The following is a 23,587-nucleotide window of genomic DNA, read 5'->3' on the forward strand; positions in this document are numbered from 1 at the left end:
CACACAGAACTCATCACTACAGGATAAATCCTAAAGCCCAGCTTTCCTGAGTATAATGTGAAACCTAAGAAATTCATATTGTTGGAAAGAAGATGAAAAATGAAAAGGTTTTTCCCATCCCTTAGTCTCTATCTACTAGGTCTCAAGTACTGAAAATTTGACTTTTTTTTTTTTTTTAAAAGACAGGCTGTCTCACTCTGTTGCCCAGGATGGAGTGCAGTGACGCAAACCTAGCTCACTGCAGCCTTGGCTTCCAGGATGCTCCCACCTCAGCCTCCATGTAGCTGGGACCACAGACGCACACCATCACGCCTAATTTCTGTATTTTTTGTCCAGATGAGATTTTTGCCACGTTGCCCAGGCTGGTCTCAAATTCTGGGGCTCAAGCAACCTGCCTGCCTTGGCCTCCTAAAGTGCTGGAATTACAGGTGTGAGTCATTGTGCCCAGCCTAAATTATTTTAGGGTGAAAGTTTTAGGCAGGAGCAGGGAATGGGTAGTGATGCCATGTGATTCCATGTGTGGAAAACCTAAAGAAATCTTAAACAAAACTACAGGATGAGGTCCAGGAAAAACACCCAAATTTCCCGTTAGTGTGGTGAACTCTTAAGACTTCAATTGCAGTATGTACTTAATACCTACTTGGCAAACAAAATCTGGAATTACTCTGTGAAAAATGGAATTCTTGAAACCAAAGCCTTTCTCTCCAGTGCACAGTGCTCTGAAGTTCTCAGCAGTCCGAGGAACAATGTTCGAAAATAACTCCATAGTTATCCGCCCTAGAGGTTCACCGTCCGCACAAACATCAAAAAACACCACAGGATTGGTCTCCTTTGATAATTCTGCTGCCAGTGATACATGTCCTTTCTGCAGTTGCAATAAATTCTGCTGACATTCTTCAAATGTTTTCTTGAAACAATCAGCTACTTCTTTAGTTTTAAATCTCACTGCAAGCTGTTCTACTTTTGCTTCTCCATCTATTAAGGAGGGAAAGGGGAAGGAGTGACCTTAGTATTAAAATAACTGTTATAAGTTGTTTTGTTATAGATTTTAGAAAAGTCCAAAAAATGAAAAGTACATTTGAATGTAAAAACTCACCAGCATAATCTGAGGCAGTCCAAACTAAAGCATTATTTGAAACATTTAAGGGCTTTAATTCCATTGTTTTAGTAATAACGTGGTTTGCACACACTTTAAAAACCTGGTCTCTTCTCATAAGGATCCGGTAATAATTCTTCATCGTATGCCAAAGAATCTTTATATCTCCAACACCACGTTCCTTCCACTGACTGACATCCCGATCCCATCTATAAAGTTTGGCTCTCTCTTTAAATAAAATTTCTTCATCTTCTTCTCCAGATTTTACTTCTACCTATAATAGGAGATGAAATACTCTATAAGCTGCTGCTTATAATAAATTCCATGACAAATTTCAAAGATCCAAATTTTTTTAAGGCATTTTCTTTGTGATGACAAAGAGAATTTGTTAATATGATAATTGGTTATATATCTTAGGGCTAGGAATACATCTGATGTGGCTGAGGGAGTAAAGACCTGATTTTCTTTTACATAGTATTCATTTTCCCTTTGGAAATTAAATGCTTTTCTTCACAGGACACAGAGGTTTCAAAAGTGTGTACTACTGAAGAGAAATGTAAGATACTGAGGTTAAAAATGACAAAATAATTTTCCTAGAACAATGTTCTTGTCCAAAAAACACAGATTAATGTTTATTGAAAGGACTTTGGTGAGTATGAGGTTAATTTTTCCCCAGAATCATGTTATAAAAACAAACATGATATTCTAGAAACATACGAAACAATTATTTCTTCCCAAAAATTACATATAGAATTTACAAACCAATATTTATGTAAAAACTGCAAAAAGATAATTTATACTTAAAGGCTAGACATCTAATAAATAGAGCTTCCATTTCAAACTATAAACATTCTTAAATGCAAACAATGATACGCTGACAGATCAAGCCAGGGTAAGTTTTAAACTTAAAAATGAAAAATAAGTTATTAGTAAAAGTTTAATTCCTTAACATTTACCTCTGGTAGTGACACTATTGGTTCAAAATGGATATCTTCGTTATGAACTACTTCTTCATCACTACCATCTTCATCTTCACCAACTTTACCGATTGACTGGGTTCCAATTGACTGTGTTCCAAACACAGCCGCTCCAGTATTTGCCCATTGGAAATTTTTATCTGATGAATAAATCAAGATATTTAAACACTAGTATCTATTTTTTACATTTTTCATCCCCCCCTTATTTTATCAATCCTTCTAATTCCCGATGATGTAATATGTACATCAATTTTAAAAGTTTAAAACTATATTATTCTAGTAAATTCCTCACGCCTGTAATCCCAGCACTTTGGGAGGCCAAGGTCACCTGAGGTCAGGGGTTCCAGACCAGACCATAGCCAACATGGTGAAACCCTATCTCTTCTAATAATACAAAAATTAGGCCAGGCACAGTGGCTCATGCCTGTAATCCCAGCACTTTGGGAGGCCAAGGTGAGCGGATCGCCTGAGGTCAGGAGTTCAAAACCAATCTGACCAACATGGAGAAACCCCATCTCTACTAAAAATACAAAATTAGCTGGGCATGGTGGCACATGCTTATAATCCCAGCTACTCAGGAGGCTGAGGCAGGAGAATCACTTGAACCCAGGAGATGGAGGTTGCAGTGAGCCGAGATGGCGCCACTGTACTCTAGCCTGGGCAATAAGAGGGAAACTCCGTCTCAAAAAAAAAAAAGCCAGGCGTGGTGGTATGCGCCTGTGGTCCTCCCTACTTGGGAGGCTGAGGCAGAAGAATCGCTTGAACCTGAGAGGTGGAGGTTGCAGTGAGCCGAGATCGTCCCACTGCAGTCCAGCCTAGGCAATAGAGCAAGATTCTGTCTTTAAAAAAAAAAGAAGAAGTTAGCGGTGTGTGGTTGTGGGTGACTGTAATCCCAGCTACTCAGGAGGGCTGAGGCAGGAGAATCGCTTGAACTTGAGAGGCAGAGGTTGCAGTGATCCGCTATCGCCCCACTGCACTCCAGCCTGGGCAACAGCAAGACTGTGTCTTAAAAAAAAAAAAAAAATTAGCCGGGCATGGTGGCGGGTGCCTGTAATCCCGGCTACTCAGGAGGCTAAGGCAGGAGAATCACTTGAACTTTGGTGGCAGAGGTTGCAATGGCAGAGATCATGTCACTGTATTCCAGCTTGGGTGACAGAGCAAGACTGTCACAAAAAAAAAAAAAAAAAACCATACTGGGAGTACAGAGTACATTTGTTATTGTTTATGCTTAGAGATACAAAGATAAGACTGTCACTGCCTTGGATAAACTTCGTAATACTAAACTACACAAGGACTTCCAGTAAAGAAGTTAAGTTCTTTACCTACTTCTAAAATTTCAGGTACTCACCTTGAAATTTTGTAAACTTAGCTCAGCAGGCCAAACCTGCTACTTCCAAATTAGCCACAATGGCCTAAACATGTTTATAATTTCTGCGTCTCTACTTCTTCCTGAAGAAGCTAGTGCTGGAATGTACATTTCTTGGCTGGGCTGGTGGATAGCAGCCTTGGGAGAACCTCACTGACTTCAACTGCCCAAAGGGTATTAGACTGTTAAACATCCTACTTCTGTGTGGGGGAACAATGATGGTCTCTCTCTTGCATACCTGCAAGAAGGTGAGAACTAGAAACTTCTCCATCCCACACCTCAATTTAGATGACCAAGTCCCCACTATCTTAGAGGAAAGAAACACCTCTCAACTTTTCATCACTTGCTGAATCACTGTCTTAAAGAACCCTACACCTTCTGCTAAAAAACTCTTAAGAAAGACAAAAATGTCACAGGGTCCATAACTCAGTATCTTAAAGAATACAATAAAAAAATCTCTTTAAGAAGGATTTAATGGAGGGGGAAAAAATGTTTTTAAAGAGGAGAGAGGGAGGGCCGGGTGTGGTGGCTCCACACCTGTAATGCCAGCACTTCAGGAGGCCAAGGCGGGCTGATCACTTGAGGTCAGGAGTTCGAGACGAGCCTGGCCAACATGGTGAAACCCCATCTCTACTAAAAATTCTAAAAGAATTAGCGGGGTGTTGCAGCACACACCTGTAATCCCAGCTACTCAGGAGGATGAGGCAGGAGAATCATTTGATCCTAGCAAGCAGAGGTTGCAGTAAGCTGAGATCTGCGCCACTGCACTCCAGCCTGGGTAACAAGAGTGATCGTCTCAAAAAAAAAAAAAAGAGACAGAAAGACAAAAATTCTTAAGGACATAAAACAATTGTATTGCAAAGGAATGATCTGAGAACAAAAATCACAGGTTGCATAGGGACTTCCTGAGACCAGTAACCACTGATCTGGATGAGATACCAACTTGGGAGCTCAAAAATAACTGTTCAGGGCCAGGTGCAGTGGCTCATGCCTATAATCCCAGCACTTTGCAGGGCCAAGGTGGGAGGACTGCTTGAGCCCAGGAGTTTGAGAACAGCCTGGGCAACATAGTGAGACCTCTGTCTCTACAAAAAATGCAAAAATTAGCTAGGCATGGTGGTACACACCTGTGGTCCCAGCTACTTGGCAGGCTGAGGTGGAAGGACTACCGAAGGGCCCAAGAGGTCAAGGCAGCAGTGAGCTGTGTTCATGCCACTGCACTCCAGCCTGGGCAACAGAGTGATATCCTGTCTCAAAAACAGAAATAAAAAAACACACAATTGTTCAGCAACTTTTTGTCGAAAGCAAAAATTTAAAAAATAACCCCAAGGGACATTGGCAGAGGAATTCAAAATTCTTTTAAAATAGTGGTTCTCTACCCTGGGAACACATTAGAATCAACCATTTGTAAAAATATGTGTAATATATCAGTATCTGGGTCTCACAGGTCATAACAGGGTCTACAGTGATGTTACTGTAAGTGAATAATTCAGCAAGCTTTGAGACATTAGAGAAAATAAGATTGAATCTCTAAATTATCTGGAAATTAACAAAAGTATAAAGATTCCCTATGAAAACCTATGGATACAAACAAAACTGACTGCAGGGCATTTACAGTTTCAAATACTATTTTTAACAAGCACAATCTAAATTAACTAAAGTAAGCATTCAATACACAACAGCTTGGTGAATAATCTCACTAAAAATGACAAGTGGTAGTGAGAAGTCAATGTCAATGCATAAGGCTTATTTAGGCATGGTTTTCCTCCTGATATGTGAGTATTTTCTACTTTACACTTTAGTGTCCAATACTGACCTAATACTTCAAAAAAGGCTACACTGATTAACAAGGAGCCTATCTATTTTTATTTGGGATTTTTTTGTGTAAGTGTACCTACTATATTGCTTATTTGCTGACACATTACCCTTTGATTTCAGGCTATTTAATAAATTAAAACAAAAGTAACATCAGTGAAGCCCACGAATTCCAACATAACATCATATCTGAAGGTAATTTCTAAAACTTTTAGGTGTTTCTACAGGTGGCAGGAGCTGTGAAAAAAAGTGCAAATATGGAGGAGGAAAGAACAGAAATTCTGAACTGCATTAATCATTTAAGCATATATCCTCAATAAAATGTATTCCATAAATCAAACACCTTGTACTAGAACTATTTAAGTGGTGCTATAAAGAGCAATGTGAAAGATATTACAAGAATAAGAAAATACAATGAATGGTCTTATACTGGTAAACCTGATACAATCAGGGAAATGGATTATTTTCTAGAAATGTTACCAAAATGGATTAAAAATAGAAACTCCACTAAAGAAGATGGGCAAACACACCAATTATAAACTTAGCACAATAAATTAGTACAACCCTAATACTGAAATCCAAAGATAGTACAGAAAACTACAAAATCATATCATTAAAAAGTAATAAACTCACAAATCCTGAAATATTAACAAATCAAATCTGAAAGTACAGTTAAGAGAATAATGACCAAAGTCAGAGTCATTCCAAAGCTCAAAAATGGTTCTGCATTTCAGAATGGGGAGGACTATCAGCATGGCTTATATAAAATTTAGAGAAAATTCTTATGATTATGTTGATGTCAAAAAATAATAAAGTGTAGAAGCCCTTCATTATTAAAACACTAAACAAACTGAGGGGTAAGGGAAGAAACTTCTAATTTAGTTACATACTGCAACAAAAAACTAGTTTTTCAGTTGTGCTTGATTCTGTAACAATGTCATTAAAAGTCTCTCCTCTTCATCTTACCTTTAGAACCAAAAGCAAACTCTCCAGAATTACTGGAAGCCAAGTCTGCAAATGAGAGCCCTGTGCTACTTCCAAATCCAAATGAAACTAGTTTGCTTTCCCCTAGCAAAAGAAAAAGAACAATTTACTATTTCATTTGTGCTGAATATCAAAGCTTTACCCAGGACCTAGAGAGAACAGGACAGCCCTGTATACTCTGGGATGAGGGAAGTTATTTCAATTCTGACAAGTTACAAAATACATCCAATTCTGAGCTGCTTCAGTATTACTAATTTTACAGGTGCTATTCACAAAGAATACTACAATACCACACCAAAAGCATGCCAAAACTTATTTTTTATAAATGAGATGTAGAGCTATCTATATTCAGCCAGATAATAAACTACAGTTTCTGCTCTATGGAACCTACTATACTCCAAAGCAAGCATTCAATCAGAGGCAGGGTTTTAGGACACATCTGTATAAAAACTTTTTGTGTTCTGTACTATAAATAAGCTCATAAAAACCAAATGTCTCATTTACACTTCGTCATAAGGACTTTTGGGGTCTTCTCTTAATTCTGCTAATGTGAAGCTGCATGATCTCTGAAAGCCCCATGCCTTATTTTCCTCATATGAAAATATATGAGGCTTTAGGTATGGAGTCGTCGTCTTCTTTTAGCACATTAAGACTCTCAAATGCCTATAAATGTAGTATTTGTGACACTGGAGGCTATTTCTTTTTTTAAAAGTAGGTAATGTACACAAAGCAATACAACTTAAACTTCCCACTTCCATCCCCGAAATCAAAATGAAAAGGAGAAAGCAATACCAAATGTTACTGTAACTGAATAATTCATTTAGCAAGCTTTGAAACTATTAGAGAAAATAAGAAACATTAAATAGTACCATAAAACTTTCTTAAATCCCTATTATATTTCTATAATTTCTTCATAATTAAAACACTTTGAATATGCTTGAGTGATAATATAATTCAAACAATATTTAAATGAAAACACTATCACAAAGGAAATTACATGTAACAACACTCTTGTCTTTAAAACTCAGGAAAATAGATCAGAGTCATAATGCTTTGTATTTCCCTAATAACAACTCTATCAATAAAAACATATTTGTTGGCAAGACAATTTTTCTGATTATTATTATTACTACTACTACTAAGATGCCCCTTTATATACACATCAAAATTTGTTTTAAAGGGAGTTTTCAGGATCTGCCTTTAAAAGTCTATCTTCTCAAAGATAAATAAGGTGTCCCTTATTTAATACATGATAAACATATATCAAGTTTTACCTTGGCTTGTAGATTCTGTATCAAGTTCCTTTCTAGTTGACAAATCTACAGGTTTGTCCATGGTTTCAGAGGAAACAGATGGTGAACTAATGGATTTGGTGTTAGAATCAGGTTCTTCAGATTTACAGAAAGAAGGTACCATCACTTCGGTCCCACCTGTATATACACTGTCAGTTGTGCTAGTTATTTCTTCTGTCTGAGATTTCTGCAAAGAGGAAGGCACAAAATACTATGCCACTTAAATGCTAAATTACAAAAATGACTATATGATCTATTTCAAAGGGAACTGAGAACTTGGGCTTCTGGAGAAGATAGAATAAACACACTTCACCCTATCTCTCCTCAAAACCTACAACTAGAAGCCTAGACTGAAACCTACAGAGCACCTCTAAGAAGCCTTGGAAAGGTGGATAAAAACAGGAAGAAAAAGGACCTTGGGACCAGAGAGAGAATCTAGAGGTTAAGATCCACATGGAGTTTTTCTGCCACTCCTATAACCCAGCCTGGGTGCTACAGCAGCCAGAAAAAACTGGAACTGCCAATGGCACAATGTCAACAAAACAACAGACTCTACTCTCTTCTCAAGTACACATGAGACATTCACCAAGACAGACCTCACAACATTTATGAGAACTGAAATTATTCAAAATGTTTTCATAAACCAAAAGGGATTAAACTAGAAATCATTAAGAGAAAGATATACGGAAGGAAAATCACCAAATATTTGGAAATGGCACAGTAGCATCTAATGTACAGATCACAAAGAATGTCTCAAGGAAAATAAAACATTTCGAACTGCATGAAAGAGAAAATACCACATATTAAAACTTGCCAGTTGCAGATAGGAACTGCTTAGAAGGAAACTTACAGTATTAAATACTTATACTAGAAATAAAGAATGATCTTAAATTCATAATTTAAGTTTTTTTTAAATTAAGAAACTAGGCCAGGCACAGTGGCTCACGCCTGCAATCCCAGCACTTTGGGAGGCCAGGGCAGGAGGATCATTTGAAGTCAGGAGTTCGAGATCAGCCTGACCACCATGGTGAAACCCCGTCTCTACTAAAAATACAAAAATTAGCCACGCCTATAATCCCAGCTACTCAGGTGGCTGAGACACGAGAATTGCTTGAACCCAGGAGGCGGAGGTTGCAGTGAACTGAGATCATGCCACTGCACTCCAGCCTGAGAGACAGAGCGAGACTCTGTCTCAAAAGCAAAAAAAAAAAAAGAAACTAGACAAAAGAGCAAAATAAACCCAAGGCAAGAAGGAAAGAAGGAAATAATAAAGAAGAGAAATAAACAGTATTTTTTAAAATTTAAGAAAACTCCAGACACATGGTTTCATTGGTGAAAACAGCTCAACATTTAAAGGGAAAATGGCACCAAGTCAACACATTCTCTTCCAGAAAACAGCAATACAGAAAATGCTTCTCAATTCATTTTATGACACCAGTATTATCATTTTTTTAAGAGGTGGTTTCACTATGTTGTCGTCCAGGCTGGAGAGCAGTGGCTATACACAGGCACAATCATAGTGCACTGCAGCCTGGAACTCCTGGACTCCCAAGCAATCCTCCTACTCCTCAGCCTCCCAAATAGCTGGGACTACACACACACATCACTGAGCCCAACCAGCATTACTCTTACATGGAAAACAAAGACAGTTTCAGAAAACTACAAGTATCCTGATAAATATAAACCCAAAAATTTATAACAAGATTTATGCAAATTGAATGCAACCACATATGAAAATTATACCCTGACCAAGTGAGGTTTACCCTAGAATGCAAAGTTAATTTTCTGATCATTTGAAAATGCAGTGTCATTCACAGATTTAATAAAAAGAATCACAATTGTATCAATAGTTAAAATTTTTGACAAAAAGGTAAAAATGTTAGGTGATGATTTATCAGTGTAGATTCATCAACTATAACAAATGTATAAACTTTTCTTTCCATAGAAATTTTAGAATTCACTTATGCATATCCATAAAGATTTCCTGGCCGGGGGCGGTGGTTCACGCCTGTAATCCCAGCACTTTGGGAGGCCGAGGCAGGTGGATCACAAGGTCAAGAGATCGAGACCATCCTGGTCAACATGGTGAAACCCTGTCTCTACTTAAAAAATACAAAAATTAGCTGGGCATGGTGGCGCGTTCCTATAGTCCCAGCTGCTCAGGAGGCTGAGGCAGGAGAATCACTTGAACTTGGGAGGCAGAGGTTGAGGTGAGCAGAGATTGCCCCACTGCACTCCAGCTTGGCGACAGAGCAAGACTCCATCTCACCAAAAAAAAAAAAAAAAAGAAAAGAAAAAATTCCTGGAGGGGTTTTGACTGGTATTATATTAAATCTATAGATTAATTTTGGAAAACTGATATTCTAGTTATTTTGAGTTTTCCAATCCAGGAACAGTATACTTTTCCATTAATTTAGATTTTTTATTTCATCAGTGTTGTGTGGCTTTTGGCATATAGCTCTTGTGTAGAACAAAACTAAAATTCCTTATTTCCTGGCCATAGCTGATTAGTCTAGACCCCTCAACCCATTTAGTAGCCACAACCCATTATTACTATTTGGTAAGAACATTCTAGGTCAGGCGCAGTGGCTCACACCTATAATCTCAGCACTTTGGGAGGCCCAGGCGGGTGGATCACCTGAGGTCTGGAGTTCGAGACCAGCCTGCCCAACATGGTGAAACCCCGTCTCTACTAAAAATACAAAAATTAGCCAGGCATGGTGGCAAGTGCCTGTAATCCCAACTACTCATGAGGCTGAGGCAGGAGATTCACTTGAACCTGGGAGGTAGAGGCTGCAGTGAGCCACGAGCATGCCATTACACTCCAGCCTGGGCAACAAGAGTGAAATTCTGTCTCAAAAATAAACAAATAAGAACATTCTAAAGTTTACTGCATCAACAAAAGCAATGGAACTAAAAGGAAAATTTATTAGAGATATTCTTACTTGAGCTTCCTGAACTTTTTGAAGCTCTGATTGAAAGTCTTCCCCTTTTCCGTTGTCTTCATCAGTATCACTACAGACTCCACAAAAAAATGTAGGTGGAAGTTTTAACGTATCTGCTTTTGCCTTCTCTTCAACTGTTGGTTTCTTTTCCCAAACAATAATACATTCTTTCTCATTATCTGAAAAATCAGTACAACACAAGCAAACGAAATTAGATGAAGCCCAACTTCTCTACAACAATGGTAGTCATCGATATAATCTACAGACCCAGGTAACAAGACCTGTACATGCTAATGAAAAACAAGGACCACCCAGAAAAGAATATTTTTCACCTAATGTTAAAGTATTTTAAATCACCATGGGCATAGTAAAATTGGTAATTACAGAAATTATCAGACTAGGTTATTCCTTCTAAATAGAAGACTTGTTAAAAGCAGTATAAATGTCCTTTAGATTTAACATACCTGCTGTATTTTCTTCCAAGGGTCTACATTTTTCTGAGCCATCCAAATACAGTTTTCCATTAAGTTTCTTGACAGCTGTTTTGAAATCTTCATCTTAAAATACAATTGATTAAAAGAATTTCTAGTTAATTTGGGGGAGTTTTCGTTGCTTAGGGACTATCTCCAACTTCACCCTTTCTCCCTCTCCCCATTTGAACTGCAGTCAATTTTGCCAATTTTATGTCCTTAATACCTCTCTTACTCCTAGAGCTTTAGCTCAGCCTCTCATCTTGTTTGAGCTGCTCTCATTTTAACTCATCTCCCAATCTTTGTCCCGTAACCCAATACTGTATACCACTGTCCAACTGATTCTATTGAGACTTTTATTTAACTGCCCAGCTTAAAAAATGGTATACAAAGTTTTCCACTGGAACCTTGTCTGCCTTATCTCTCTCTTCCACATCTTTAAGACTCTAGCAAAATTATGATTATTTTAAATCCCCTCAAAACATGTGCCTGGCACATTAGCCATCCAAAAAATGCTTGCTCAATGATCACAGTCCTTTTGATCCTTATATCCATTGACCACTTACACATACATTTAGGGTGAATATACCTGCAAGGATATTAGTGAAAAGGTTCTAAGAGGCAGGCTTAAAATAATTACACCACACTCCCAATTTTACTAGGATTAGCAGGAACACAGTGTTTTTGAAATAACAAAAGTTTACCATCCTCCTCTTCTTCACTAACATAATCTGGTCTATTCTTGTAGCAGAAGAAAGTTGGAGGAAGTTTCAGTTTGGTTGCAAGGGCTTTCTGCTCAGCGGTTGGAGTTAGTTCATATACAATGAGAACATCATCATCTGAGGGAGAATCCTCAGGTTTTTTCTTCTCTTTTGCTGTAACACCAGTCAAAAAAATTGACAAAGATAAGGTATTAGGTATTGACATTAATACTCTAACTGAAAATAAAAACCATAGAACTTGTCTGCAGGTTAAAACAGCACACTGATAAAAAATAAATATACTTTGATGCAGAGAGGTACGATAATCATGAATTAGAATTAGCATCCTGATTTAGTGTTCTACCAAAAACCCTTAGTGAACATAGAATCTACTTAAAACCAAAGAAAACAAAAAAGTCTTGTGTTTACATAATAGTTATTGAAAAGAATTACTACTAATTTCTAGAATTTAAAAAGGTTAAAAATTTGAAAGTGTTGCCTAACTATACTTAGCATACAGTAGGTTTATGAAAATATCCATGCATTTGCAGCAACTAAAAAACATCTTAAAGAAAACATAAGCAAGTATTAGTAGACATATGAAACTAATCCAAAGCCAACTGTAATTAGTTCCTGTAAGGAAAGTTAACAATTGCCAAGAATGGAAGGTGATTAGAGTTGCATCTACTTTGTCTACATTCAAGCATGATACTAGATAAAATTAAATAAAAACTGTTACTCTATGGGTAACTAACACTATAAAATCTAAGACCATTCATATGGCTGAAAACCACCCATCTCCAGCCACCATCAATGCAAAGGGCAAAAAAATTAGAACGAGAAAAAACTTCCATATGCAACCTGTTCTGATCTATTAATGTAAAGAAGAATTTCTGGCTAAAGGAGTTTTAATAAAGTAAGCCGGTCAAGAAGCACGCCATGTATACCAACCGGTGACAGGGAAACATTCTGAGAGCTATGCTGTCCAATATGGTAGCATAGCGACATTCTATTAAAACCTTACAAGGTGGCTAGTCCAATTCAAGACATGCTAATAGTAAGTGTAAACACACACACTGGATTTTGAAGACTTGGTGAAAAACAATAATGTAAAATATTAATTTTTATGTTAATTAGAAGTTAAAATGATATTTTGGATATCATGAGTGAAATCAAATATATCAATAAAATTACTTTCATCTGTTTCTCTTTTACTGTTTCTTTTTATTCTTTTTAATATGGCTACTAGAAAATTTATTTATTTAATTTATTTGAGATGTCATCTTGCTTTGTCACTCAGAGCTGGAGTGTAGTAATATGATCATAGTTTACTGAAGCCTGGAACTTGTGGGCTCAAGTGATCCCTCTGCCTCAGCCTCTCAAGTAGCTGGGATTATAGGCACAAGCCTGCACCAAATGACAATTTTAAATGACATACACGGGTTATATTTTATTTCTATTGGATGACACTGCTCTGGAGAACCAGTGCCCTTCCTTTCACAATGTTAAATTTGTCCTTCTCCTTCATTATGAACAAAAACTTATCATTTCCTAGCTAGGAGAAATAACAGTACAACGTAAGATAAAGGTTCTTGTTCCACTTCTGCTATTACTCAGTAAAGACACCTTGGGTAAATGAGATAGCTTCTCTTGGCTTCAGTTTACTCATGTCTAAAGTCTTCATTTCTAAGGTCCCTTGGGACAATGACATTATCAGATTCAAAACAGAATAAGGCTCTTTGTTCTACAGTAGTGTATAGACACATTCGTTCTTAGGTCAGGGATTCCTAACCTAGAGCTCATAGAAACTGTACGTAAGTATACATCCACTTTTAAGTTCACACTGTTCATATTTCTCAAAGACTGTATCTTTAAAAATACAAGATTAAGAGCTACCTTAGCCAGTAATAAAACTGGTATACTTAAAATAAAATCAGAGATTGTTACTTTATCATTGTACTTGTTTGGCATGGCTAAGATGTGTTACTGGTCACTAATGGTGAGATTTCACTTCCCTAACCTGTTCTAGGCCTTCAACAGATCCCACTTCTTGTTCCACTCTAGTAGCCACACTTCTAAAAATGATCTGTGCAACATATATAATACACAAGCTGTAGAATGCTGGCTGTTACAAATGGGGTCCATTTTCAAGTACAACATTTTTCTAAACCATGTACAAAAGAACAGCCCTACAAGGACACTCTTCCATATTGTATACATGCCGTTGCCAATACATTTGAATACTGGCAGACGTTAGTGGCTAAAGATAAACATTAGATAAAACATAGGTCTTCATTGAGCAGACTTGAAATAACAGAGTAATGAAGTACATTACAAATCAGCATCCCAGTATATTTTAAAAAACAAACCAGCAATAAAAGATGTCATGCCACCAGTCAAAAGGTACTTTGCCTAAACTGGCATTCTTTAACATGCATGTTGTAGTGTTAAGTACTTAATTTCATACAGCCACAGTTATTAATACTTTGCTATGGGCTACCAGCTGCTAACAACTGCTGTTATCTCATACTGAGAATGCTAGTTCTATACCTTTGCTCTCAGGCTGTGAGGAAGGGGTGCTAGTCCAAAAGGCCATGGGATTAGATTTAAAAAGGCTAAAATTAAATCCTAGAAAATAAAGAATATTTCATTTTTTAACATTTTGGGAAACAAAATGAATATGCTTTTAAAACATAAAAAGCCAGAATCCCTCAATTTATATCACCAATCTGATTGTCTTATATATTCATTTACCCCTGTAGTTTCATTCTTCGCTCATTTAATAAATGAGCAAGACTAACATACAACATATAAAATGAGAACATCTCAGTATCATGTTCTTTTTTTTTTTTTTTGAGACAAAGTCTCACTCTGTCACCCAGCCAGGCTGGAGTGCAGTGGCATGATTTCAGCTCACTGCTACCTCCATCTCCTGTGCTCAAGTGATCCTCCTGCCTCAGCCTCCTGAGTAGCTGCTAATTATAGGCACGCACCACCATGCCCGGCTAATTTTTGTATTTTCAGTAGAAACAGGGTTTCACCACATTGGCCAGGCTGGTCTTGAACTCCTGAGCTTAAGTGATCTGCCCACTTCAACCTCCCAATGCTAGGATTCTAGGTGTGAGCCACTGTGCCCGGCCTCAATATCATGTTTTCTGAATGACAAACTGAACAAATGAAAATGAAAACTTTAAAGAAAGACTCACGTTAACGCGCATGATTCAAGCATGAGTCCGTACACTGTACTGAGTTCTTTTGCTCTGCCCTAGCATGACAGAAGTATCTTCCAGTTACTGAAATGTCTTAAACTAAGTTCTGTTGCTCTTTGAAACCTTACCATGAACTTATTAAGGGAGAAAAATATATTGCTCAAATATTTTGGGGGTGTTCACAAAGCATCGTTTATATCCCAACATTAGTATCCTACAAAGAGTGCATCAAGCTAAACATTAAAAGAAAAACTGTGCTTAACTTTAACAACAAAGTACTTACCCTTTTCTGGTGTTTTAAATGTGTAATTGCTTGAAGATTCTTCCATTGGAAAGGAAGCAAAGAGATTTTTGACTTTGCTATCTGAAGACTGTTCGATATCAGAGTTCTTTGACAGTTCACATTTGTTAGGTTCCACTTTGCTTTCAGATCCACTCTGGGCTACTGAACTCGTTTCGCTATTGTTACTTTTCAAAGGTGCATTAAAACTAAATCCAAACAAAGACCCAGTGGCTGAACTGTTGCCAAATGCAAATGGTTTTGATTTTTCACTACTAAAAATGCTTTTAACAGACTCTGAACCAAATACAAACTTTGGAGGAGAAACCACTGCTTTTGTTGTTGTTTCAGATGTGCTAGACACTTCAACTTCTGAAGTTGCATCTGCTACATCATCACCCTGAATAACATCTGTCCTGTCTCTTGTGGTCTCTTCTAATACAGCTACAGCAATTTTGCCACATGGTGACTCTCTGGGAGTGCCTGACCGAGAAACATGAGGTGTTATCAAAGAATCTTTTTCCTGGGCTGTTTTTGCTTCATCAAAAATTTTCTTAAATGAGTCTGCAACATCCTGTAGTTTAAAACGAACAGCTAAAAACTCTACTTTTCTTTCTCCATCTGCAAAATCACATGCAGTCCACACCCATACTCTTTCTGTCCCTTTCATATTTTGCAAAGTCATGTCTGGAGTTATTCTGTGATTGGCACAAAGTTTTAATACTTGGTCCCTTCTCATCACTATACGAACTTGCTTATTATCATAATTCTGTAAAATCTTTATATCACCAATGCCCCTTTCTTTCCACTGACCAACATCTTTATCGTATCTGTAGAGTTTTGCCCTGTGACTAAAAACAACTTGTTCATTTTCCTCACCACTGGATACTTCAACTAGATCAGGTAAAGGAACAACAGGTTCAAAGTACTGTCCATCTCTCTCTTCTTCTTGAGTAACATCAGATTCTTCATCAGTGCCAACTGATGTCCCACTCTGATTCAACTTGGCAGGAGACTTAGATGGACTCAAAGCAGATTTAAAACTGAAGTTAAATCCTGTTGTTGACTCACCAAAGCGGAAAAGATTTTTTCTCACAGGGCTACTTGCCAATGGAGAAGCATGTACTGAGCTACTACTAACACTATCATCCAAAGCATCTTCCCTTAAATCATAGTTATCCCATTCTAATGTCGGCCCAGTGTTTTCGGGATTGGGTTTTATTGTTGTGTCTGAGGCACTGGCAGAACCTGTACCTGAATTCTTATTCTCTTCTTCAGTGACTTTTGTTTGATCATTTGTCAAAAATGTCTTGAAATCTTTCAGTCCACTCTTCATTTCTTCAGCTCTCTGTATTAACTTGGCAGCTCTGCCAGTATCTACAAGTTTATGGGGAGTTTGAAGTGGTATGTCTAACAGAAGCCGCTGGCACTCCTCAAACTTCTGCTTGAATTCTTCAGCCAGCTCCGGTGTTTTAAATTTTGCTGCCAACTGCTCTAGTTTGGCATCACCATCAGAGAAATCACTGGCTAACCACATCCATGCTCTGTCTGATCCAGAGAGAGGCTTCAGATTCATCGTAGTCGTTATCCAATGATTAGCACACACTTTTAGTACTTGTTCTCTTCGCATCAGCATTCTTAGTTTGCCATTGACCTCATTTCTGAGAATTTTTAAGTTCCCCAAGCCCCTTTCTTTCCACTGACTTATCTCAGCATCAAACCTAAACAGTTTTACCCGCTGTGAATACAGAACTTTTTCGTCTTCTTCTCCTGTTACAAGTTCTACTTTTTCAGGCATTTGAACTACTGGTTCAAAATGGATGTCATCGCTGTCCTCAGTCTTATAGGCATCATCATCTTTCTCAAAGTCACCAGAAGTGTTTGCTTTATCGGCCATTTTACCACATTGTGATGAGAATAATTTTTCTCCAGCACCTGAAAATCCCTTGAAATTGGGGTCTTTTTTGTCAAACTGAAATCCTTCTCCTGAGGTTGATTTTGCAAGATCTGCAAATGTAAAAGTGCTACTTGTTTGACCAAAATTCACACCATCACCATTCTTCTGGCTACTAATATCCTGAGCCTGGAAGCCAGAATCATTTTCAAGAGGCTTTTCACTTTTCTTTTCTTGATTCCCTGGTTCCGAAATGCCAAATTTAAATCCATCAGCAGACACAGGGATGGAAAATCCTTCCTTGGTTGACTTAAATTCTGTATTAGAAGAACCCTGAAACATAAATGAAGGTGAATTTTCTTGATCTACATGCCCAAATTTGAATCCTTGCTCTGTATTGCCAAACTTAAAAGCTTTTTCTGAGAAATTACTTTTAAATCCTGTTCCCACCTGACTTCCAGAAGAGTCATGCAACTTCATTTCTGAGCCCAATGTGAAAGCTGAAGGAGCTTCTGCAATAGGTTTATGAGTTGGTTTAGAGGCATCACAAGCCACACATGTTAAGGAAGAACTCTCATTTTGTACACAGCAAACACTACAATCCCACTGTCCTTTCTTGATGAACATTCCTTCAAATCCACTCTTTGGTGCCTTGCTTACCTCCGAAGAGGCAGGTGTTGAAATTGCAGTTGTTTGATTTTGTTTACTTGGACACTGACAAGCAACACATTTTGTAGCATTTGCTTCATTTCGTACTAAGCATGAACTGCAATCCCACTGTCCTTCCTTCTTAGCAAACATGTCCTCAAATCCACTCTTTGGAGTTTTACTGATCTCTGAAGTACCAAACTTAAAAGAGGCACGTGTTGGAATAGCAGTAGCAGGTAGACTCTGTTTTCTCGGATTCAGACAAGCAGCACATTTTGTAGAGCTCCCCTCATTCTGTACCAAACATACACTGCACTCCCACTGTCCTTCCTTTGTAGAAAAAACAGATCTGAAGTCACTGTTAACAGGTTTAGGAAGATCTCCCTGGCCAAATGTAAATGAAGCTTGATGAACAAATGAAGATCCACTTTTGTTAGCAGATTTTGTATTCTGACACGCAATGCACCTAGATACAGTAGGTTCGTTTCTTACTAAACAAATACTACAATCCCAGTGACCTTCTTTCTTTGGAGTCATCAGTGCAAATCGATCTTGAGCATTCTCTGGGCCAGTTTTAGGAGTAAAAACAGTTTCAGATAATGGTGGGCCAACGAGTTCTTTATTGCTTGGGTTTAGATTTTGGCATGATACACATTTCTTAGCAGCTGCAGCATTCTTTAATGAGCAGCTGTTACAATGCCACCAAGACCCTTCTTTCTTTCCAACTTGAAATTCAAAATTCATGTTTCCAGCATCAGATTTGCAAATATCCTTGTTATGACTTGTGGGTTCTTTTACAATTCTGATAGCCTGATTTGATGCTGTGGCTACATTTGTTCCTGGGGCTTTTAAAATGCTCTGGGCTTCTTCAAACTTGCACTTAAAAAGTGCTGCTTCCTCAGGAGTTTTGAACCTAATAGCAAGTTGTTCTGGTTTTGGCAACTCATCTGCATAATCAAGGGCATGCCATACAAAAGATTTGTCTGATCCAGCATTTGGTGTCAATTTCATATCTGGACTGATGTAATGATTTGCACAGATTTTCAACACTTGCTCTCGTCTCATTAGAAGGCGAATTTTACCAGATGTTTTATGCCTCAGTATTTTTACATTGCCAATCCCACGTTCCTTCCATTCTTTGGATTCTACATCAAAACGGAACAATTTCGCACGGTTGCAAAAGAATTCTTCTTCATCTTCCTCACCAGTTTTTACTTCAATCTTATCAGGAAGAGGTACTACAGGCTCAAAGTGAGGACCATCATCATCATCATCCCCATGGGCACTTCCTCCATCTGTCTCATGATTCTTGTTTGCTGTCTCTAAAGTGGGTGTTCCAAATACTGATTTCCCTGGTCCATGGAAAGTAAACATATCATCACTTCGCCGAAAACCAGAATTCTTTTGCTGAGTTGACCCCATGTTTTCTGTAAATGAAATTCCAGACACATTTTTGCTTCCAAAATTGAATGTATTTCGAGGCCCAATGGTTTGACCACCAGGAATTGGTTTGGGTCCACTATAGCCATCTCCTTGCAAGGGTTTATCTGAAGTCAGGAGACCTAAAAGGCTTTCACTGTTACTGTAAGCTGCAGGAGGGGGCTGTGTCACAACCTGTGGTGAGGAAAACGTGAAGTCGCCATCATTTGATTTGAAATTTGAGTTAAATTTAAAAGGAGGTGGCTGTGTGGTGTGTGCTGGTGTTGGCAAAGATGGCCTTATTCCTTCACCTGGCATGGGCTGAACAAAATTAGTTTTCCCAAATTCTATAGTCTTAGATTCTGCAGATCTTGAAGCATGAGCTGCAATTGGAGGTTTTGTGAAATATCCTGGTTCTGGCAAAGGTGGATTTGTGCTTGTCTGCTGAACATTGTAATTAAAGTAATCATCACCCCTGGGTGATAGAATTCCTGTTGCAGGAGACTCAAAACGCAATGCAGGAGGACCATACATCTCCTGAGAGAACATACAAGCAGATGAGCTTTGCACTGGTGGTGTGTGCATCTGTTGCGGATAGGCATAAATATGCTGTTGGGGTGGAAGCCTATTCATGCCATAGACTGGGCCCTAAAAGACAGAAAGTTAAAACATTTTGTAGATCGTCTACAAAACTACAGATAACTAAATGCAAACCAATTCTCACAAACTTCAAACATGAATATTAAGTGAAGAAGATATCATTAGGGAATGTAGTACACATCATTAGCCCGTTTATGCCAGAGGCTGCAAATTTTCTGTGTGAAAAATCAGACCTTGGCAATGACCTTGAGCAGTAAGATATAAATAACTCCCATAAGCTTAGTGTTCCAATAATGGAACACTAGGCATAAATAGGTTAAGAGAAAACCACATTACTACAAAGATACTTGCATATAATGAAAATTAATTACAGCATCTTAAAATTTACAACTAAAGTCATAAAATAAATACCATCTTCATTCCTAAACAATTTATCAAATGATGTTAATAATGATGATGATGATGATGATGATGATGATTACATTTATTGAGCATTTATTAATGTGCCAGCTGGGCACTATTCTAAGCACTTTACATTATTATCTCATTTTAACATCCTCAAAAACCCTATGAATTAAGGTATTATTATCATCCCCATTTTACATATGAGGCAACTGATGCATTGAGAGGTTAAGAAACTTGCCTGTGGTCAAAATAAGCAGAAGAACAAGGGTCTAAACGCACCCCAACACTCTGTCCTCAAAGCTATCACATTCAACTACCACTGTAATATTGAGTCTTCAATCAATTGTTATATATATAGCTGTATCAGGCCTGAAAGTACTTACCACATAGTGGGTCAGGGAGTGCATTGTAGTTCTATTTCTGTTAAAACAGAATGATGAAGGATCCACCACTACCACTCCCCTTTTTAAAATATTCTAAATATTCACACTTACTGTAACACAAAAGGTGACTAAGAAGTATAATTTCTATATCTGGAGATAAATTTAAATTATCTGCATCTTAAGGGACATAAAAGTTTTAATACTGAACTGCTTTCTTAAATTTCTTTGAAGGAACCCTAAACAATTTAAAAAGGAAATAATTATAAATGTATAAATTATTCCTTTGTTACCTTTGTGGGAGTAACATTAGCTGCTGGTCTGAGAAGATACTGGGAATTATATGCTGGTGACTGACTATAATATACTGAAGGGCCAGTAGTTGCAACTAAAAAAAAAAAAAGAAAATAAAGAAAACACTGTTAAAGTCTATACTACAGTTAAGACTATCTAGGCAAGAGCTATAAATACAAAAACAATAGAAATTAAAGAAAGATTTAACTACATAAATTTTTAATTTCTGTACATCAAAATACACCAATCAAGAGATTATCAAATGACAAACTAGAAAAAAACTGCTAAATATGATATGAAGAATAAGAGAATAGCATCGCATGATCAACAACAACTACCTCACAAGCATTAAAAAAGGAATAAAGAAGAAAGTAGCTGGTGCTTTTTCTAAGAAAGATCAGTATGATGTGGAATTATGGACATTCAGTCACAGAAAGGACATAAGGAACCAAGATGCCATCTGATGGTCAATGCATTTGAAGCAGGTCTAGAAAATCTGCAGAAAGACTAGGTTGTATTTTGTAAACTAAAGCTATTACTGAGAATGTTCAGCTCAAAAATCACCTGACAAATTCATGGAAAGGATCTCACAAATAACACAAAATGTGTTCCTTGGCTTAAAACAAAAAGCACATCAACACTCATGCTGATGTAAACTATCTGCTCCACCTGTTCTGTGTTTTACCAGGAAGCCAAATGACTAGAAGGCACCCAGGTTAATGGCAAAACTACCAACAGTCATTTGCTTGAACTGTTTTATGATAGTTTTCCCAGAAAACAACCAAAAGACCTTTTATGCCTGTACATGGAAGAAGAAACAAATTGTGCTAAGAGGTTCCAAACAATTGCCTCTGGAAAGCACTGAAAAATCAAGACCTAGAAAAGGCTAGCCAGAAGCCCAAGTTTGATTTTGGAAACCTAATAGAGGTGAGGATAGCTATTTGGAAATTACTCTGGGGACGAAGCAGGCACAGAACACAGAACAACCTGACAGAAAATGGCCCAAGAATCTTAAAGTCTTACAAGATGTCTGTCTGCATGAAAGCAAAAAGAAAAAATAAATAAATAAAATTTTAAATTAAAAAAAAATCTTAAAGTCTGAAATTTAAGTAGGGACTTTAATTGACTACTGACTCTAAACTGTGGGGGGAAAAAACTAAAGAGCTCTAATAAATCTACTAAAAGTAATCTAATTTTTGAAAGCACCACATGAATAGACAATTTAGGAAAGAAATATAATAGCCTCAAGGGCCGTGTTTTTGAAGTGAGCCTTGAAAATCTGCAAAATGACAAGGCTGCATTGTGCAAACTCAAGCTATTATGAAAATGTTCAGGTCAAAAAAAATACCTGACAAATTCATGCAAAGGATCTCACAAGGAACACAAATGTGTTCGTTTGCTTAAAAAAAAAAATCACATTAACACTCATGTTGATACACAAACTCTTCTCCATCTGTTTTGTGAGTTTTACCAAAGAAACCACGCTGAAGATGGCAAAACTGCCAACAGCCATTTGCACAACTGTTGAGCATGATTAGTATTAAAAAAACTTAAAAATTGGTATCACTTTTGTTCCTACAAATTGGCACAGGATTTTATAAACTAGTAAGTCAGCATTAGCAAAAGCGCTAAGATGGCACTATCAGATACTAGTGGTAAGAACATAAACTGAATATTCTGAATACCCTACAAAACTAGGACAGTGTCCTAGAATTTGTAATGGCATAAACCAGAAACAACATAAATAAAGGAACAGAATTTACAGTACTTCCATGTGATGGGATACCACGAACTCATTAATATTTAAAAACATTTAAGTTTAAAAATGCTCAGAACTAAAGTAACATTTAAAAAACAGGCTAGCTCATCCACACACAACATACTAACACGGTAACAATCTCATAAAAAAATACTGTATGTATAGAGAAAGAACCAGAAGGAAATGCTCTCAAATACAAGAAATGTTAATAAGGTGGTTAGTTTTTAGTTTTCTTCAACCTGTTCAGTACTTCTGAGTATCTCTTACGAGCTTATTAATCTTTAATTTTAATCATCTTATTTTAAAAAAATAAGGACCATCTTGATATGTTTATTATTAAGGAAAAAAAATATACGAACACAGGAACAGAAATCAGGAGATCTTGGCTCTCCCCCTTTCACTGCCACAAAGCTGTTCCGTGAACCTGTAAATAATCCATTTGGAGTCTCCATTTTTCTCAATTGTAAAATGAGGATGTGCTGTTTCTACACATTTCATAGGGTCATTGCAAGAATAAAATGAGACAATGAGAATGTTGTATTTATATGCTTGTAAAAGAATAGAAGACGTTTTACACCTGTACACAGAAGAAATGGAAATCATGACCCAAAAGGCACCAAATAACTGACTGCACACAGCACTAAAAAAGCCCCAGAAAAGGTCAGCCCGTTTGTTTATCCTCTTACAAGGACCTATATGATGCGTAAGGTTTTTAAGTAAATAAGGTTTGACTGTTAGACATTTCATATACTTATCTATGACTTACGACATTTAATAAGCTTCACTTCACAAAGATTTTCTGTTATTTTGCTTGTGTTGAGAAGACACCATCACAAAAGGCTAGTGGGGCTGCCTTAACTATATGAACCATCACACAAATTTGCTCATCTAAACTAGATTTTATTCTAAATCTTTCCTGGGCTAAAAAGAGAGAAAAAAAAAAGTGCACTACTACCATTTCAGGAGTCTGTCTTACATAAAAGGAACATTTTTTGTTTTTTCTGGCTGCCTGGGAGCAATATCTTATACTGGCAAGTGCTTTGGAGTTACACC

At 37.3% G+C, this 23,587-nt stretch overlaps 1 protein-coding gene across 1 annotated transcript in view; it reads right to left on the minus strand.

Moving 5' to 3' along the window:
* RANBP2 (RAN binding protein 2) overlaps nucleotides 1–23,587 on the minus strand; it is a 68,319-nt gene that overhangs the window by 2,253 nt on the left and 42,479 nt on the right. Inside the window, 10 exon segments of the mRNA XM_011961477.1 lie at nucleotides 641–975; nucleotides 1,097–1,370; nucleotides 2,053–2,213; nucleotides 6,221–6,322; nucleotides 7,513–7,717; nucleotides 10,476–10,654; nucleotides 10,940–11,032; nucleotides 11,650–11,820; nucleotides 15,139–19,744; nucleotides 20,775–20,869. Of these exon segments, the coding sequence (XP_011816867.1) occupies nucleotides 641–975; nucleotides 1,097–1,370; nucleotides 2,053–2,213; nucleotides 6,221–6,322; nucleotides 7,513–7,717; nucleotides 10,476–10,654; nucleotides 10,940–11,032; nucleotides 11,650–11,820; nucleotides 15,139–19,744; nucleotides 20,775–20,869 (6,221 nt within the window).

The sequence above is a fragment of the Colobus angolensis genome, unplaced genomic scaffold, assembly GCF_000951035.1.
Source record: "Colobus angolensis palliatus isolate OR3802 unplaced genomic scaffold, Cang.pa_1.0 Scaffold552, whole genome shotgun sequence".
Classification (NCBI taxonomy): domain Eukaryota; kingdom Metazoa; phylum Chordata; class Mammalia; order Primates; family Cercopithecidae; genus Colobus; species Colobus angolensis.